This window comes from Episyrphus balteatus, chromosome 2 (assembly GCF_945859705.1).
Source record: "Episyrphus balteatus chromosome 2, idEpiBalt1.1, whole genome shotgun sequence".
Classification (NCBI taxonomy): Eukaryota; Metazoa; Arthropoda; class Insecta; order Diptera; family Syrphidae; genus Episyrphus; species Episyrphus balteatus.
The window spans coordinates 86,663,684-86,683,970 of NC_079135.1; the positions used below are offsets into that span (position 1 = coordinate 86,663,684).

The 20,287-nt window shown below is 31.6% G+C and overlaps 1 protein-coding gene across 2 annotated transcripts in view; it reads right to left on the reverse strand.

The window, feature by feature from the left end:
* Positions 1 to 2,440: 2,440 nt before the first annotated feature.
* The window catches only part of LOC129912315 (myc protein), a 96,346-nt gene continuing 78,499 nt past the window's right edge, over positions 2,441 to 20,287 (reverse strand). For both annotated transcript variants that reach the window (XM_055990525.1, XM_055990524.1), the window contains one exon: positions 2,441 to 3,395. In XM_055990525.1, coding sequence (XP_055846500.1) covers positions 2,557 to 3,395 — 839 coding nt within the window. In that variant the 3' untranslated portion in view covers positions 2,441 to 2,556. The remainder of the gene's footprint in view (positions 3,396 to 20,287) is intronic.

Consider the following 20,287-nt stretch of genomic DNA (forward strand, 5'->3'; position numbering starts at 1 on the left):
GTTTCAAAAGATTTGCATTGTAATCAAATTGTATATTCGTTAATTCTATTTGTACTATTTTTGTTTTTAATATTCCATATTATGGTTTAGCCTTGTTGTTTAATTTTTTTTTTTTTTTTATTTACTTTTTTCATTATCATTCATAAAGGGTGTCAAAGGATTGATTGATTTAATGAAACAAGATATATTTATTTACATATTTAAGAATTCAAAAAGAAAAAAAAAACGAAAGAGTATATCGTATCCGTGTCTCTCGGTTTTCAAGATACACGTGTAGCATGCAAAACAAACCGAATCGAATAAAAAAAGAGAGAGGAAAAAAAAAACAACATGCACTTCTGGTAGAGCCAAGCCAACACACATACTTGAATATTCCCAGTTTTTGTGTTTTTTTTTTGTATTTTTTTTTTATCATTCTTCTCCTTTAAAGAGTGTGTGGTGTTTGTTTTCAATTTTTTTTTTTGCCGGCCGGCGAATTCATTATTATTGTTATTTATTTTTATTTTTTTTTTGATTTTATTAAAATGTGTAGTGTTGCACGCGAGGCATAGTAAGTAATATAATATAAGTAGAATAAGAAACAAAAAAAAAAGAGAATATAAGAAGAAAAAAGGTATAGTATGCTGCTTGGAAGATTGTTGGAAATATGAATCATTGACCTTTTCATTTTTTTTTGCCGGCATTGTCTCGCATGTCAAGCTTCTGCAGTTAAAATAGCTACACGTTGCCATTATTATTAATTTTTATTATTGTTATTTTACACAAAAGTAAATCGTCGAGTTGTTAGAGGCTATTAAACAATTTATACCTTATCCGGAACAAACCGAATCATTCGATTAATCTTTTGTGATTTATTTGTTCTGGTCTTTTTGTTGTATTCGTTTTTAATTTACAATTCAAATTTGGAGCAAATCGAATGGTTTGAATCTTTGATATACCAGATTAATGCTCGATTTCGACTGGTTTAATGACTTACTGATGAAAGCCGGCATTAGACAGAAAAACGGTTAGCCGCTAGTCCAGAGATGTAAGGATGGCAGTCATTAGAGTATGTTTTGACTGTGTTTGGCATTTAAGTCAGTTGACAGTCACATTGGCCAGCTTACTTGATAAACGAGCTGTCACATTTGGTCGAACCGACAGCGATTTTGATAATGGCCAAGTTCAACGGACACCTTTAGAACATAAGTTCCGAGTTCTTAGACACGAATCAGAGCCTCTATAAGATTCAGAACTTAGTTTGAGTGGCCTACGTTGAATTGGACTAATTTGCGCGCTCAGACGATGGTCTCTCCGGGAAGCTAGATAGTTTTCAAAACAATTTGTTATTTCCATTTCTGACAGCCTTTTATTTGGTCTGTTCAGTAAAACCTAGTCGGCTCAGAAAACCTAGCAAAAAAAAAAAACTGAAGACACTGAGACACTAAAAATGGCGAAGTAGAATTGAAGCGAAGAGGATAGAGAGATATGAAAAGCAGGTATGTGTATAGTTTTGTTTTGTATTTTATTCTTTTTAAAAGAAGATTTTTGATTAAGTAATTTTTTTTTTTTATAAAAATTTATGTTTTCAACAATTATTGTCCAAAGAAAAAAAAATAAATTCAATTTCCTCTTATCTAATAATTTTCTTGTTAAGCTAAAGTGTGTCAAATATATAGGTTTAAATCAATCGCTTGACACAATTTATTTATTAATTTTTGTTTTGTTGTTGTAATTAGAAATGCATTGACAGTATGTAGTAATTAGTGTATATTAATTTATGTAGTTAAGCTCTTTTTAGCAATTCATTGTAATAATTTTGTATATATATATATATATATATATATAAATGTCATTATATAAGTGTTTTGTATACATATATATATATAATTTATATATATATAAAAGATAATGCATATACAATCATTTTTTGAAACCTATTCTATAGCGAATTTAATTATTAAAAAAAAAAATAAATGAAGATTTAATAAAAAAAAAAAAACACACAAAATATAAAATTATATTATATTTTGTTTTTGTCTACTTTCTAGTATATAGATAGATATATATATCAATTTTTTGTTTTTATATTTAATAATTAAATATAAAAAAATGTGTTAAGACATAATTAATAAAAAAAAAATAATATATAAAAAAAAAATTCTTAATAAAAATCGACAGTTATCGGCCTAAAGGAGATTTATCACCTGACCATAGTGTGTGTGTTAAATATTCTAAATTTTTTTTATACATATTCACATATGTACAGATATTATTCATGTATATAATAATAGATAATAGTTTTTTTTTTTTTATTCATATATATAATAATAATTAATAAAGAAGCAATTTTTTGATGAAAACAATATCCCTAAATATCATATTATTTCAATTTGTTATTAATTTTTATCTCTTCTGTTCTTTCCTATCTCATACCCTTTGGTCACAGAATATTTTACCCTTATTTTTTTTTCTTTTTTGTGATATAGAAAAAGAAAAAAAAAACATTTATATTTATAAATATTTACAATTTTTTTTTTGTTAGTATTTTTTTGTTTAAATAAAAATTAAAAATTATCAACATCTTTGTTTCGATCTAAGTTGATTTAAAATTTCCTGACGTTTTCTCAACTGTTCTTTAAGCATTTCTTTCTGATCACTTAAATGTTGTTCCTCACGTGTTAAATTCTCGCATAATTTTGCCGCTTCTCTAAGGATATTTACCTTGGGTGCACGTTCCTTGTCCTTTATACTGGGTATTTGTTTTTTCAAAGCTTCAAAGAGGTTCTTCAATCCGATGCGTCGTTGACGTTCCATATCATTGTGTAAATTACGCTTCTCGATGGTATCGACTTCGTCAACACTGTAATGACGTTTAAGTGATGACGATGATGATGATGATGATACATTTGAGGGTGTAGTACTGTTGTTGTTGTTGTTCTTTTGTTTTTTACCACGATTACGTTTACTTGGTGGCATAAACTCATCAGAATTTGAACCATTTATAATGACACTACCACCACCTCCGGTTCGTATACTACTGCAATTAGCTGCAGCAATACGTTTTCTTGACGACGATGAACTATGATGATGATGATGGTATTTGGATGATGATGACGATGATGATGAAGAATATAAACTACTACTGCTGTAGGGCGTACTTGTTGGTGATGGATTACGAGATGCAGCTAAAGATGAACCAGATTTGATTGGACTTACACTACTATTTGGTGTGTAGGGTAAATCGTAAGAGACACGTCTTCGTGGTGGTATTGTTCTTATGCCACCGGGTGTTTTGACTATACGAGCTGCAGAGAATTTATGAGCGACTTTTGTTTGTAGGGCTCTGCGATCTTTGTCTGATGGATTTGTTGGAAGTTTTTTATCACCAATTGATACAACATCGATTTCTTCATCTGAAATTGAAATAAATAAAAAAAAATAAAATTAATTTAATGCAAATTTCTTGATTGTTTTTGAATAAAATAAAATAAAAAAGTTCCAAATATTAGCATTGTTCAATAAAATTGAATTTTATGAAGCGAAATCTCTGCTGACGCAATATTTCTAGGTATTTCAGAAGCAAACCGATTTTTTTTTTTTCATTTCCAAAAAAAAACTATATTTTAATCTAATCAAGCAAAATATTGAGTAGAACGAGGTCACAGACACAAGTAGTGTGGATTGTTAGGATTACGAAAAGATTAGACGAAACTACATGTAAATGTTCATGTTTAACGATATTTGAACATGGTTTCATATCGAACTTTTTGCTTTATCACAATCAAAGTTCGTGTTTCTTGAGATAAATTATAAATGCAATAAATAAAAGAAGGTACAGGTTTTAACGACTATAGTGTCTAGTTTAATAAGTGGATTTGAAGTTTTTGATATTATTTGGAGCTAGAGACGATTTCTTATCACTGAAATGGATAATTTATGGGTACAGTTCTAGGTTTGAAGGTAGCTCACAACCGATTTCCAAAATAATTCAGGTGGAAGTCTGGAGGAACTTGAAACATTGAACTTATAAAAAAATTCAAGTTTGCAACCGATTGGAAATTGGTTTCCAATTAATTTGAAACTATTTTTTTATTTTTAAGGATTGAACTTTGAAATCGAGTTTAAAGTAATTTTGCCATAAATTGAAACATCAAACATTTATTACAAAATATACAACCGCCTAGAAACTAGTTTGCAACTGTTTTGTAAACTAATTTGCAACAGTTTTCAAACTAGTTTGCAACCATATTGTAACGTATTTCTAATTTTTCACTAGTTTACAACAGCTTTAAAACTAGTTTACAACAGTTTGAAATCTAGTTTGACAGTTTTCAAATTGTTTTTTTTTTTTTTTTTTGCAATTTGATCGGGTTGAATTTCGGGGTAACCGATTTGAAGTTTTAAAATTCATAAGAAACCTGTTTGCAACTATTTCACGTCGTAAGAGGATGAAAATAAAAAAATTTACAGCAATCAATTTGCAATCGATTTAAAACTAATTTGAAACTTCATCGAGTACTGCCCGAATATCGACTAGGAGAAATATTGGAGAAAATATTAAGTAAGAATTTCCCTTAGAATGCTTCCCTTCCTTAATGTTACAGGAAAAGTGAAAAAAGTTTAAAAGTTTCCCTCAAAACTTATATATTATGGGTAATAAATTTTGAAGATTTCCATGGACGAAAAAAAACTTAATTACATAATTTACTGATACAATTCATCTTTTTTAAATTACTTTCTGCATTGCAGATAACAATAATAATCCTCCTCATTGTAATCCAACCCTCTAAATCATCAACATCATCATATTCTCTAAATTGTACTTGAAAGAAAAGTTCAAAAAAAATATTACAATATAGTCTGTGGCTCTGTTTCCTATTCCAATAATCTATCTCCCACATAATAAATTTTCAAGTTTTACTGCAGCTCATCTGCAAAAATAAATAATATCAAAATCATCAAAACAAAACAACCAACGAGCAAAAAAAAAAAAAGAGCAAACATTTTTAATGACAATAATATTGTATAAAAATGTATAACCAAAAAAAAAATAATACAAAATTTCCAACTTCAACTGCTTACAACTACTACCTACTTATTATTGACGGGCGCCAGTTATGGTTGGATATTTGATTTAATAGAAAAAGAAAGAAAAAAAATATTCAAAAAGAAGAATTTTTCTCACTCAGACCCTTGTCGCCAAAAAAAAAAACCCAAAACGAGATTCTGGCTATTATTACTGTTTTTTTGCCCACTTCTTCCAAAAACCACCCACTCTCAACATTTACAATGAATCACTCACCACTTAGGGCAAAACTCAGCACACAAAAATCCATCCCCTTTTTTTGTACTGGGGTTTAAAATCGAGATTGTAGAAATGGAAGTAGTCGTAGTAGTAGTATAATAAGTGCACATAAAAGAAGCTTTCAAGATGCCAAGCCTATTTATCATACCCTAACGAAAGACTACAAGAGACGGAAGTTTCTCATTTTCCATGACAAAATAAAATAAAAATACGTACAAGAATACAAAAACCCCATAAACTCAACTTCTCCAACGACTTTTTTTTTATATACATATATTTATGTAGGTTTATGGCTTGCTATATGTCGCGCCATGCCATTGCCAATAAATATAACAAACTTGGAAGAAGAAGAAAAAATAATAATAAACCTACTACAACAACAATCGACAAACGACAAAGTATTTGCCCAGCAGTTACGTAAAAAAAAATCATTACATGGCGGCGCGGCACACACTATACAAAAACTTGGTGTCGCCTCTTCCATACCACACAGCTTACCGGCCTATAGACTCTTTCTCTATAGACGGCAAACAGCGATTTCTTAAATTGATTTCCGCATAGAAACAGCAGAAAAGTAAAACCCACCAACAGAAGAAACCAAGCAAAAGCGCTATGGTAGTGGCTGTTTGCTGCTGACTGCTGCTTGCTGAGCCTATAAAGAGAACTCGAGCAATGTACACAACATTTTTTTAAGACGTATAACATACAACAGAAACATGTATGAACAGGAATAGTATATTCTATACACCACCGCCGCTGCCGACATTATGGCAGCAGCTATAGAGAGCTGCAAAAGACGCACGACATAGTACGAATTATAGCCCCCAGAGTCAAGAAATAAACTAGCAAGCAAGACAGCCAAAACAGCCATGTGGTGCGCAAAAGTCGCATTGCCGAAAAAGCGCCAAATCATCGGGATACTATAATATAACAATTCAATCCGACCGACCCAACCCCACCAGCCTACCCCTCCTCCTCCTTAAAAAAATCTAATTTTAATCAAAGTTGATATCGTATTCACGCACGTATACTACTTTCTGAGAAGCGCAAACATGAATTTTATTTTGTGAATTGGGCGGCGAACGGAAATTTTTCGTCGTACCACAAAAATATACTCTACAAAATTCTCGAGCGAAGCGAAATAAAATTGAGCGCGTTTTTTGATTCCTCCTAAATTTAGTAAATTTACATTTTTTTCTTCTACTTCGAATATAAAGGCAGCAAAGCCAACAAATATTATATAGCTAGCTAACATTCACCACCCGGTAGTAATGTAGTAGCGCGCTGCAAAATATAAGTTTATACGACGACAAGGAAGCTTATAAATAGACACAACTTGTGTGACGAAAAAAAAAAAAAAGAATAGAGGAGTGTAGCTTTTTTTTTTTTTGAGAAAGTCTATCTCCGGATGTATTTTAAGGGGTGTGGGGTGGTGGAGAGATGTTTAGGGTCTTGACAGTAAGAACCAAAAAAAAAAAAAAAAAATACTACATAACACGTAATGTCAACGTTGATCTGTTCACGCTGCCATGCCGCCGCTTATCAATTCTCAAGAGTGATAGTAAAGCATTTTATTTGTTGTTGTTTTCTCATTCTGTTGCCAACCAATAAAAATTAACCTACTTTCCTGACGCAGATATCTGGCATTCCGTCAAAAAAAAAAAACAAAAAGTTTATTTTTTGTCATCAGCTTCTCTCTAATGACAAATATTGCCTAGCAGCAAATTAATAAAGCTATGACTGAAAAGCCACACATATACATTATGTATGAAAGTTATTGGTTTCTTCTCGTAGAGCTTTGTTTTAATGAATTGATAGTTTTACCCAAAACATAAAGAGGAGTTTTGTCAGAATAGAAAATATTCTCTCATAGCTAAAGAAGCCAATTAAGTTAAGCCTATTAAGTTTTGTGATGGAATAGAAGTGAAGGAATGACATTTTCCACTTCGCTTGACGTTGAAACTTCTTTTGGAACGTCTCAACTTGATTTTTTATTTAAAATCAAAAATGTTTAATGCACATTTTCAGTGGACCCTATGAGGATTTCAGAAAGGTATAAATGATTAGAATGGAGTTAGTACTTTAGCAGAAACGACCTGGCACAATTTCCATGTTTTGATTTTGTCACCAAAATGATGAAAAAATTCTGAAAGAAGATTTACTTTTGGCTCGTCTCGACTTGACTTTTTGTTTAAAATACAAATTTTTTGATGCACGTTGTAAAAGCATTCGCTTAAGAATCAAGAAAAGTATAAATTTTTAAAATCGACCAACTAGTTCAGAAGGGACGTGACAAATTGAGTTCAATTTTTCAACAAAACACCTGAAATCGAAGATTCTTTTGGCTAGTCTCGATACGACAGGTAACCAAAGGGTTCTCTCTCTATTCACCTTAACCACCATCATCCACACGCTTATAGAAGGTACCCATTGGAATTTGACACAATCGGTCAGTCAAAAAAAAAAAAAATTATTTAGCATATTAAGTTTTTTTTTATTAATGAATTCAAAATACCAGTTTTTTTTTTTTTGAACCATTAAAAAAAAAATACCTGTCAATTTTGTTTTAATCATTATAAAATTCAGAGCGTGAATGATAATTATTGAATTTTTGTTGTCAAAGAAGAAAAAAAAAAGGTAAAAAAAAAACTCGATTATAGATCGTGTTGCATGAGCAAGGTGTACAAATACTCGCAGCGCAATCTACTGAAGATCATCGTATAGTATAGTTTAATTGCTATACTTTTTTTTTCAAAAAAAAAAAAAATTGTTTCTTTTTTAAAAAGTTGTTGAATGGGACGACATCGTTTCATGGTCTAATGAAGCACGCTGTGCCACAACATTGTTAGACTAAGTTAACACGATAAAATTTAGTGTATGTGCTATGTGATGATGATGAGAGAGAGACTCTTGAACAACGTGACCATTTTTTTTTTTTTGTTGATATTTATATTTTTTTTTGTTTGATATAAAGGTGGAAAGATATTGAAGAGAACAACGAATGTTAGAAAAAGAAAATATAGAAAAAAAAAAGGAAAGGGGGAAAGCGAAAGTGGTGCATAAAGTTGATGACCTTATAGTTTGTTGTGGCTGAATGTTTTCCGTGTGGGTACCTTATAGTAGAATGTTATTTTTTTTTTTTTTTGTTTCTATGTTCTATCGGCATAGAGATAACATTCTTGAAGAAAAGAATGTGACACTCCTGAGAAAAGAATTTTAGATAAATTATATAAAGACAATATTGATAAATAATTAAAGATAGTTACTAATTGAAAAAATGATAACTATGAAGAAAAAAAAAAGAAACTAAATGAACAACTTATAGTTTTTGTTGAACAGCAAAGTTTTTTACCGCAAAAACCCCCTCGCATCATCAAGATTGAAGTATCAACATTTAGCAGAGATATTAGAATACATTTGAATGTTAAGAAACTTTAAGATGGTACCAAAATTGGTAAACAGAAATAAAGTACAAACAAAGATTCCTTCGTAACGGGTGGGAAACGTGTTCAATTAATATATTGTCTTCCTACTAAATTCTACAATTGTGTAATTTACATACTCTTTCATAATAACAACATTAAAATTTGTTCATTTTTTAAACTGAGCCAAAAAAAAGTGTCAATTTGATTATTTTTGAAGATAGACAGGGTATTTTTACGATAACGGGTGGGACAAAAAAGAAGCAATTTTCAGGCATTTGTTGCAGAATCTCTGTGAACGTTCAATGTTTTCTTCTAATCTTTTTACGAATTAATAAAAAAAGATACTCTTTATAAAAAAAATTAAATCAAATGATTTTCCTCACTGGGAGTTGAAAAACCTGCAGCTGGTGGCATTTGACTGGACTGTGGTCTATCAAATCTTGATATCATAAGAGGAACCATTAATATTGCTTAACATAAATCACATGAACAAATAATAATGCGTTGGTCAAACATTAAATAATAATCTTTAAACAAAAAGAAAAAAGGTCAGATGATATTTCTATAAATACAAAAAAAAAAAAAAAAAAACACTATGATTTTTTTACTGTTATCATAAAACATTATTACGAAACTGAAAAAAAAAATCTAATCTAATCGTTTCCAGCATTATACATATACCTACATTTGTGTATGTCCACACATAAATGCCGATAATTGAAAGAAACTATAAAAAAAAATGATCAGCAGTTCTAAAGAAGAGATTGGTGTATTGGTCAATTGATAAAGACGCTAAAAATTTTTACAATGTTTAATAAGAGACATCAAAGATCTGTGAGTTTGAACCTAAGAAATTATGTACTTTAACTCGTCTCGCCAATTAGATGTGAATGCTTTGGAACAATTTGCTAAGTCAAGGAAGTATATAACTTTGCTCGTTACAATGTCAATTTCCGCTCTGAAGAAATGGCAATATTTCCAAGCAGGCGAAAAGCAATAGGGTTTCAAAATGACATATTTTACTGAAAAAAGCGTTTTGATGGAAATCAGTTTTGTTTTTATAGAAATCATGTATAGCAAAGCAAAATGTGATTTCACCAAATTGTTCATCGGAACTTATTTCTGACTGAATATGAAAGAAAAAAAACATGTAATTTCAATTTCTTATTTTTCCTACGTTTTAAAAATTTTACTGACTACTTTCTGAAGCAAAATAACTTGCCGCCAACAGCAAACACACAAACTATAGGTAAGTTTTTAAGTTATTTTCAATTATAAATAAAAAAAAAACCTCGTGCTAGATAGTTGTTCAAAAGATAAGTACAAAAAACCGATAAGAATTTGTATTGCGTGTAAAATACAAAAATATACACCAAATATTTGCTAAAAAAAGAAAAATCGATTTTAATTTTATTACACTCAGGAAAAAGATTGAACAATTGTTGAAGCTTTAACATAGATTTGTTATAGCGCAAAACAATAATAAAAAAACAAGAAAGAGTGCTTAAAATAATTATACACCTCTTTTAAACAAGTCTGACAGGAATTAAAGAAGAAAAGTGAAACAATAATAAGAAAGAAAAAAAAAAAAATACGCAAAAGAAAACATCTGCGTCGCAGCCAGCCGCCACCGTTACCACAGTAACCGCTGCTGTTGGCTGGGAATTTAAATCGCAATTCGAAATAACCATCAGCAACAGCAGCAGCCAGCAGTACAAAACTGCACCTTTAGTATATAGGTATGATAGCGTTAACGTTACTTTTTTTTGCTATAACAACCTATACCTATGATTATCTCTCGAAAAGACTCAGTCCCGCAGCATGCCTATCTCTACTAGAGACCTAGGCCACATGTACACAAAATAGTGTGTCAAACTAGAGTATTGTCCTTGGTTTGTGTACAACCCACGGTAACAAAACTCAATTCATTCATAAAACACACTGTATACTTCGTGGCACAATGTGATCCAAGTCGGAGAGTAAAGCTAGTATATACTCAAAGACCCACGCCCAAAAGACAAAACCACTGATTTGTCTTTCTTTTTTTTTTTTTTTTTCATTTTTTTGGTCTGTCTATAAACTTGTCTAGAGTTAGGTATGGTATATATGTACATTCTCTTCCTTGCGACTCAGATATAGGTATTTCTGCAAACCTGATATTACTTTTTTCTGTTGTATCTTTTTTTTCTGTAACCAACCAGAGCAACCACGAGAATGGGCTTCTCTCTTGACCGGTTGGGATGCTGGTTTTAGGCTCATGCTTGACGATGATGATGATAAAGGAATGCAACAGAGTCTCACAACGTGTATTTTCAAATTAAAAGATCATTGGTATGTATGGTTTTTTTTTTTTACTAACTTAGTATAAAGAGTATATAAAGTCGCGGTGCGATTCTGGATTATTTTGTGTTGCTATAAAAATGACGTAATATGATTATTCATTGAGTATGTCTACTCTATTCGTGATCGGAATTATTTATGGCCCTTTTATTATAATAGTTTGTGTTGTCTACACCACTTCAGGGGGATTTTTCGTTTTATTTTTTATAGTCTTGATCTTCAATTCATAGAAGTGTTAAAACCAGTTAAGCTACGTTCTTCAGTTCAAAAGAGAAAGAGAGACTTAAAGACGACGACGACGACATCGATGATGAGATATTATGTAGATATACTACAATGTAGGTATAAGGTATAAATTGTTTTTTGTGGAATCTTGAAATGTAAAAACGCGATCGAAAAGTAAAAAAAAAAAAAAAAGTTGTTGCCGAGCGGCATTATTTGTGTGGACTTAATGTGGAAGAAGCAGAAATCCTTAACCGGTTCAAAACTTAAGAGCCACTCACTAGAACAATATTGCGTGGCGGTAAGATAAAAAAAATGTAACAACATTACAAAAAATAAAAGAAAAAGGGGAGAAAAGATTAATTTTATTTTAGCAAGTTGGATTAATAAGCTTACAGTGCAATTTTTTTTTTTTTCTGTACAAGTTCATTTTGGTAGACGACTCCATTCCGACTCTATTCCAGTAACTTTGATGCAAAAAATAAAATTTCAAATTTATTTTGGCAGGTCCTTGTAGAACTAGAGGATCAATTTATAAGGATTTCAACTTTTCTAGATCCCTATTGCCTTTAAATTTAAAATTGAAGCAAGAAGTCTGCTCGAGACGAGCTAGAGCGTTTTTGATTTTGGAAGTTTTTACTTTCCTACTAAGAAAAGTCAGCGTCGCTTATTGGTTAACTGTTGAAAGTTGATTGGAAAGTTGGCAAGATAAATCACCCTAAAGTTCCGTTCCAAAAATGACGTTGACTCAACGTCTAGTCTTCTATATTCTTTCAGGTTTATAGAACTTAAGTTCTAAATTTTTAGATTGTTCAGAACCAAATGTCATTAAACTTTCAGAACTTATGTTCAGGTGGTCTGAGTTGAACCTGGCCAATGTGCATATTGGCATAGATCTTCCAATCGTGTCAACTAGGCTTTAGAATCATCATGTGTCTGGATCTCAAATTAGTAAACATTTAAAGTCATTACTTACTTCAAAAAACTAGCCTTGGCAGTTATTTGCCAGAAAAAAAGCAAATTTCAAAGAGACTCAAGAATGTAATTTTTTTAAATGTGACAACTTAACTACTAAATTATTATAAGTGAAAACACGTTTTCGACCCTTGGCAACAAAAAAATTATCAATTTGGTTATGGTTTGGTTGTCAGTAAAAAAAAAAATATAATATTTTAAATAATTTTTTTATTATATTCAATTGGCAACGCCGCATTACTCATGCTTAATCAGCAGAATGCATTTTTCACACGATATTCTTTGCGGCTTTAGAGTGTCACGGTAGAGCGAAGCTTTCTGCTGGAAGCAAACAGAAAAAAAAAAGATTCTTATGCACTTCCATGTATATACATAAGCATGTGTACAATGTGGAGACATGACTTGGAAGTGCTTGGCATATTTCGCGTATTGCTTCAAGATATTAGCTGACGAAGGCTATAAAAGGGTTAACGAGCGCTCAAATGTATTTCCTCCATGGTCGCGCCGTCGCTACCGCCGCTATACCATTTCTCAAGTCTCAACACTCCTTTCAACCTTGTTTGTTGCTCTCTCAATAATAATATCTAGGGTCACGGAATGGCGCGATCGCATGTGTTTATTTTTTTGAACGAGCTCATCTTTCACGTATTTTTTTTTTTTGCTTGATACGGAAAGTTGAGGAGCCAGTATAGATCATAAAAAAAATGTTTGCAAAGAAGCCAGCCATGAAAATGAGTAAGAAAAAAAATTAAATAAAATACATAAACATACTAAATGAGGTGCCGGTGATGCGGTATGAAAACTTGCAATGTGCATGCAATTTCTCGCGCGCAAATGCAACAATTGTCAATATAGTAAAACGAAAATAAAATACAAAAAAAAAAAATTATAACAAATACAAATAAAAACAAAAACACGAGAGCATGTTTACCCGGCGAAAAATTATTGTGAGCTCAACAATAAATACAAAAAAAAAAAACAAAAAAATGTGACTATACCTACATCTCTTTTTGATTTTTTGTATGATTTATTTTTTTTTATTTTTATCATGTTCTCTCTTGGTTTTTGCTTTTTCAGTTTGATTTTCTCTCAATTTATCATGAATTTTTCGGTTCTGTATGAATTTTTTTTCACACGATTCATAGGTCGCTGCGCTTTTTTTAGACTCTTTTTTTTATTTTTGCACACAGACGACGACGACGACAAGCGCAAAAGACGTTAGACGCCTCTAAAAAGAGCTTGACTTGACGACGATGATGATGCCGACGACGACAACGACTATACGAATACGATACGATATACGATGAAGACACTCTAGAAGATAGCCGCGTAAAAGAATTGCACTCAACCATGTGCACATGCATGCATGCCATGCAGGAGGAGCAACCACCACCAGACAGACAGACATTGCCTCATCCGACGGAAATCGCATGATGGAATATAAATGAGCGGGCCACAAAAGGCCAAGAAGGAAACCGGTCGCATCGAATGTGTTTGCTTTTGCGCTTGCCTGTGTATTATATACGTTATACACCACGCTGCTATGCCGGCCGCTAAAACATTCAACAAGAGGAAGGACCCATTGACAAAAAAAAAAAACACGAAAGAATACAAAAATAAAATATTTCATTACTCATTTTTTTTTTTGGGTTTTTTAATTGCATTAATTATTTGACGATTTGAATTGTCTCTCTTTTGCGTATGTGTAAATTCTGCGAATGCTAACCAATTGAGCCCGAAAAAGTTTAAAAAAAAATGTCATGACCAGGCCATCATCATGTGAACATATTGAAGAAAAAAGAGGAATTTCTTTTTTATGCAGATGCAATGACTTGGTACACTTGGGTACGTAAATTATATATTATTGAACATGTTTTAATTTTATTTGCCAATGCTCTTAATTTAAGTGACAGTTGTGTGAAAGTACAGTCCCAATGCTTCAAGTGGGTATGTGAAAAAAAAACTGATCTGACAAGATGTTAAAAAAAAGGGAAAAAAGAAAGTTTGTGGTTTGAGAAGAAGAAGGGCATCAAGACGACATATTATTGCTTTTAAGCGGCTTTAGACCTTTTCAAAATACTTATATTATTTGATTAAAAATGGAATTTATCCTTCTTCTAAGAAATTTCTCAAAAAGTACTTTGACCCTTGTTTTACATACAAATCAACAAAAAAAAAAAAAAGGCTCTTGAAAAACACATTTTATTTGTTTACATCATTTTTGCAAATGACAACTTGTAATCAAAAAATTCCTTTTTAACGTTTTTATACCTACTATACCAACCAACACCATCATCGTCATCATCGTTGCAAACAGCATTTTGGCTAAATGCCAACTTCAGAGTCCTGTAACATCCCTAATCACAACCCCTCCTTTTTATTCAAAACAACAACAAAATATATATGCTTTTTCTGTTAGTCTTTTCCTGAGATTCCTATCGTCTCATTTGTTTCTCATTCCAAAAGCAAAAAAAAAAAAATATTTGCTATATAGAAAGTAGTAGTAGAGATGGGAAAAGGCGTTGTCAGTGTTGTTTTGTTGTTGTTGTTTTTCTTCTTCTACTTTCAACATACAACACAAAACGACCGACAACACGGTTTTTATGTAAACAGGAAGCTTTAAGCCATTCATATATATTGTACAAAAAAGGCCTGTGCTCATATAAATTCTCATTTAATATAAAAATAATTCCACCTTAATTGATAGTAATCAGCTTGAAATTCCACTTTCAGCTGAGCTGGAACATTATTATATTTATCTTACACAAAAAAATTGCTTTGCCAAAGCAAAAAAAAAAAAAAAAAACAACATCATCATCTTGACAGTCTCCAAACAAGATTTCTAAGTACTCAGACAGTTTATTAGTCATACTCTTACTCAAAAAAAAAGAACGTAAAAAAAGTATTTTGATTTCCCCTCTTTCAAGAATTAAAGAGCTCCATATAGAAATAAAAAAATACTACGTTAGAAAGAACTGTATCTCACATCTTGTCTATTCCAATGAGACACTATGCCTCATCCTGTTGTAGTATCCAGAACCAGATTCCAGCAGAACCTTGGGCGTGGTGTGGTCTGTGGGCCTTTTTTTTGCGTGTTTACCAAAAAAAAAACATAGCAAAACAAAAAAATAAACGAGACGAAGGGGAAAAAAAAACAAACGAAAAAATCAGCGAAAAAAAGCTTTTTAACTCTCCCACTATTATACTGAATTTCAAATGACAACAACGAGAACGACAATGTTGTCGTCGGCTACGACTATACTACCATCATCGTGGCGACCTTGAGAGTAAACATGATTGCTACACGTGTGCTAATAAAAATTCATTGAAACAGGCGTCGGCGGCGCACACAGGTAAATTTTCCCAAATTCATGGCCAAAACTACAAAAAAAAAATTTGCGATTTGTTGTTTTTTTTTAATGCCAAGTTGTTTACAAATAACATAAGCTTAGAACCTGATTGATCGTGCGATGCAAATTGTAACTGTTTAATCAGTAGATGCTTTCAAAGTAGAACATTTTAATTAACGAGTGCAGTAGCAAGGTTGGTTTCTTATAAGAAGTAGTTTGATTTATTTTTTATTTAATTTTTTTTGGCGATTTTAAAAATAATTAACATGGATTCTGTTGCTAGTGGTATGTTAAAAAAAGATAATGACAAAGATAATGCAAAATTTTAAGTCTAAAGTAAATTTTAAAGCTTCTTAAGATAATGTGTTTGAGCAGTAAAAACAAACAAATTTTTTTTCTTTGATAATGAAAAAGTTAAGTTGATTTGCGTTTTTCTGTACTGAAAATAGTGTTGAAAAATAGTTAAATGTTTCCTTTATGGGAAACAATCCTAAAACATTGCGGTTTTTTGCGACTTTTTATAATATTGGCTTCAAAAGGTGTTGGGGACGGTGATTTTTTTTTTTTTTTTTTAATTAGATTTTTCTTTTTTGACACAGGATCGTAATTAACTTTCATTTTTCTTTCAAGAAATAAGCTTTCTGAATTTTTTAAAAGCTGTTCGTCACGTGACATTACAGAAAAAATTAATTTTTTTGGTACCAAAGGTTGAAATATTGAAATTTCGGAGCAAATAGAGAAAAATTTAACGGATTTTGATTTTGCATATATGAACATAGAAGAAGATGGCTGAGTGCCTCCAGAAATAACAACACCTTCTTAAAACAAAATATAAATTGGTTGCAATATGAAATATCGTTTCCATGCTGAGCCCATGGCTTTGTTGGACGGCCTCAAATGGATTTTTCAGACCTAAGCGAACGGTCAAAGAGACGTTAAACAGAAGATTTACGTTCTAACTATAATGCCGAAGAATTAAGCTATGCTGCGCCATGCAACTGCGAGAAAAAGGGAAACTTGTTCATCAAATGTAATGAAAAATATAATATTTTCAACTCCTTCACGTGCTGAAAAATATCAAAAGCTTTGAAAAAATTGACCAGAAAATTATTCCATATACAGCAGAAGAAACACTTTCAATAGTTGTTGAAGGAAAATTAACTTAGTTTCATAATAACCATAAAATTTATTCATTCATTGGACAGCTCGGCGAAGAAGCCCAAGAATCACGAAACAAAGATATAAAGCGTTTCGAGAAAGTTTCCCAAGAAAATTTTCGAGGCAGCAAAATATGGAAGATGTGTTTTATAATCTCTTGGTGTCTTCTGACCCATTAATAAGTGGTTTGAGAAAACTAAATCACAACAAAAACATACTGTTAAAAAAAGAGCCAAGTTCTCCTATGTTGAAATTATGCTGGCACAAAAAGTACTGAGATGTAAAAGTGTGCCAAGTTCTAAAGTTTGGGTTCAAATTCGTATCAATAAAATTTTGATTGTTCTCTTGACAATTTTTCTTTTAATTATCGATTTTTAAAGTTATTTCAAAAATTGCCAAGTAAACAATCAAAATTTTATTGATACGAATTTGAACCCAAACTTTAGAACTTGGCACACTTTTACATCTCAGTACTTTTTGTGCCAGCATAATTTCAACATAGGAGAACTTGGCTCTTTTTTTAACAGTATGTTTTTGTTGTGATTTCATTACTTTTTGCAAGGTATGGCTGTAGAATTGAAAATCTCTAGGTATATTTGATGAAAATTCAGTGAAAATGGGGGCGGTTGCCACGCCCCCTGGCTGAAGTTCTCAAATTTAAAATTTTTTCCTTTGTATAAACTACCAGCTCTACCGTTCTACCAAATTTCAAGATTCTACGATAATCAGAAGTGCTCTATAATATTTGATGAAAATTCAGCGGAAATGGGCGGTTGCCACGCCCCCTGGCTGAAATTCTCAAATTTTAAATTTTTTCCTTTGTATAAACTACCAGTTCTACCGTTCTACCAAATTTTAAGATTCTACGATAATCAGAAGTGCTCTATAATATTTGATGAAAATTCCGCGGAAATGGGCGGATGCCACGCCCCCTGAATTGAAAATCTCAAATTTTCGATTTTTTCCTTTGTATACACCACAAGTCCTATCACCGTGTAAAATTTCAAGTTTCTACGATATCGGGAAGTTCTCCATAATTTTGATGATCTGTCAGTGAGTCAGTGAATCAGTGAGTCAGTGAGTCAGTGAGTCAGTTACGCTTTTTGCTATTTTTGAAGCCCTATATCTCAGAAACTACTCATCGTAGGAGGCTGAAATTTTGTGAGGTGTTTGGTTTTGACCAGCTCAACAAATGTAGCGAGTTTGAAATTTCTAGCATATTTGGTGTGGAAGTTAGAGGGGGGTCGAAAATGGCCTGAGTTGTTTCCTGTAAATAAGGGTGTAGTGCCAAAGTTGCTAGAGAACTTGGCTGGGCACTACCGTGCCCCTTGATCCTAAAACAAAAAATGCGTTTCCCTCTGAAATACTTCAGTTTCTAATAGAACCAGAGATCGAGCAAGCAGACTTATAGTTACAGTTTCACAACTCACAAGTCATTGAATGATGTACACACATACAAACTCACACTCATGTTTATTTATGTATATAGTTGTTATCTATGCCTGCATTATTTATTTATGTATAATAACGACTGTTCAACTGTTTTTTTCAATCTATTGAATGTATAAATATTGTATTATTAAATGTCAAATGAAAGAAACCCTATGGCGTAAAGTAAAAAAAACGACTTTTTTTTTATTTTTTGCTTCTTTTTTGTGAATTTTCGTGTAAATTTACTTAAAAATTTTGAATTTTATGGAAATTATCCTATTTTGATATAATCATGCAATAATAAATTGAATAAAAACAAAAAATAATTTTGGCCATGTTTTTGGGAAAATTTACCTGTGTGCGGCGGCGTCGTCGTCATCATTGTTGTTTGGTAGGATTATTACATTTTTTTTGATATGACAAGTTTTATTCTAAAGCCCGGATAGCAAACACGACTTTGAGAGCAAAAAGGGATAAAAAAACGTATCTCGAAAACCCTAAAACATGGGTTTGCATGGGGAGGGAAAAAAAAAAACTTTCATTTTGAGTGAAAACCAAAAAAGCTACATTTTGTTGGGGAAGATATGAAATATCTCTCTCCTCCTTTTATATATTATTTACTTCAGGATATACCACGTGGATTCAATGCCTCAAAAATGTACGTAGGTAGATAGGTATGTTGGCCTTCAAGCCGTTCGTTGCCATTGATTGAATCTTCTTTTAGCGAAAAAGCTAAAGTGAGTGAAGTTCTTCAACAAAAAAGAACAAAAATAAACAAAAAATAAATACACAGCATGTGGTTAATTAAGCAACAAAAACTTTTTCCAAAGAATTTTGTTTAATGTTTCAATATTTTTTTTTTTTTCTACGAAATTTATATTGAATTGATGGGAAGACACAACTGAAAATACAAAAATTATTAAGAAAATAAACAAAAATAACGAAACAAAGTTGCCATTTTTAAAGGTCTGTTACAAGATACAAAAATAAAGCTCTAAAACACTTGTGTTACTATGATATTTATTTTTCCCACAAACTAAACGTTTGTTATTCTAGTCAGAACAGAAAATTTGACGCCCGGTATTAGGAATCTAAAAATGCAACATTTAATCAAGTCAAGCAAGATGTTTAGCAGATGCAAGTCCAAATATTAAACATTTGTTGTTACTTGTTCACAAACATGATAATGATCTAAAAAAAATTTAAACTTTTTTAGAACAGGGCGGAAATAGTCAAATTTCAAGACAACATTTGGCTTTTTCGACTCCTGTCCTAAAAAATCGGAAAAGTCCAAGCGCTACGCTACCGGATATAATTTTGTTTGTAACAATCTTATCGTTACTTCGAATAAAGTTCAGTAACGTTATCTCTGATTCAGAGGAAGTTGACAAAACAAAACAAAATTTGGCGCCGCACAGTGGTTCACAATGGAACTTTCGCGATTTGTTCTTCAGAAAGGAAATTTCAATAAATACATATCTAGTAGCCCAGATCCAATGTTTAACTCAACAATAATTGTGCTTAGCTCATGGTTCAATGGATATCGTTGATTGTATTTCGAGCGAAGTAAATCTTAATGATATTATCATTACGACAATCGACGTTCTATCTTGAAAAGTACACAAATTTTGAATGCGATTTCTGTACTAGTGGAGTCTTCGGAACATACTTTTTTTTTTCAAAATCCATATTTCAAAGGTACGAATGATGAATTTTTCGTTCCCTTATCAACTGCCATGATTGTGGAAAGTTTAAATGCCCTTTTAGTAAAATAACATTCCAACTATAATTTTAATTAACAAAAAAGAGGACGTTTCCCCCAAAAAAAAACCTATTAAATCATTCTATAACGATGCAAAAAAAAAAAACTTTCGCAAGTTACATAATCCTATTTGCTTAAATTGGGAACTCTGTGAAAAGGATCCACCTTGCTATACCTACACATCTATACAAATTTAAGGAAGAGCTTTTTTTTGGCGCCAATAAAAAATTAAAAAAAAAAACACATTTCTTCCGATTTTGACTTGGCAACAGAGAGTAGAAAAAGGAAAAATTTTTCATTTCCTATACTTTTCCTACTTTTACAACCAAACACTATG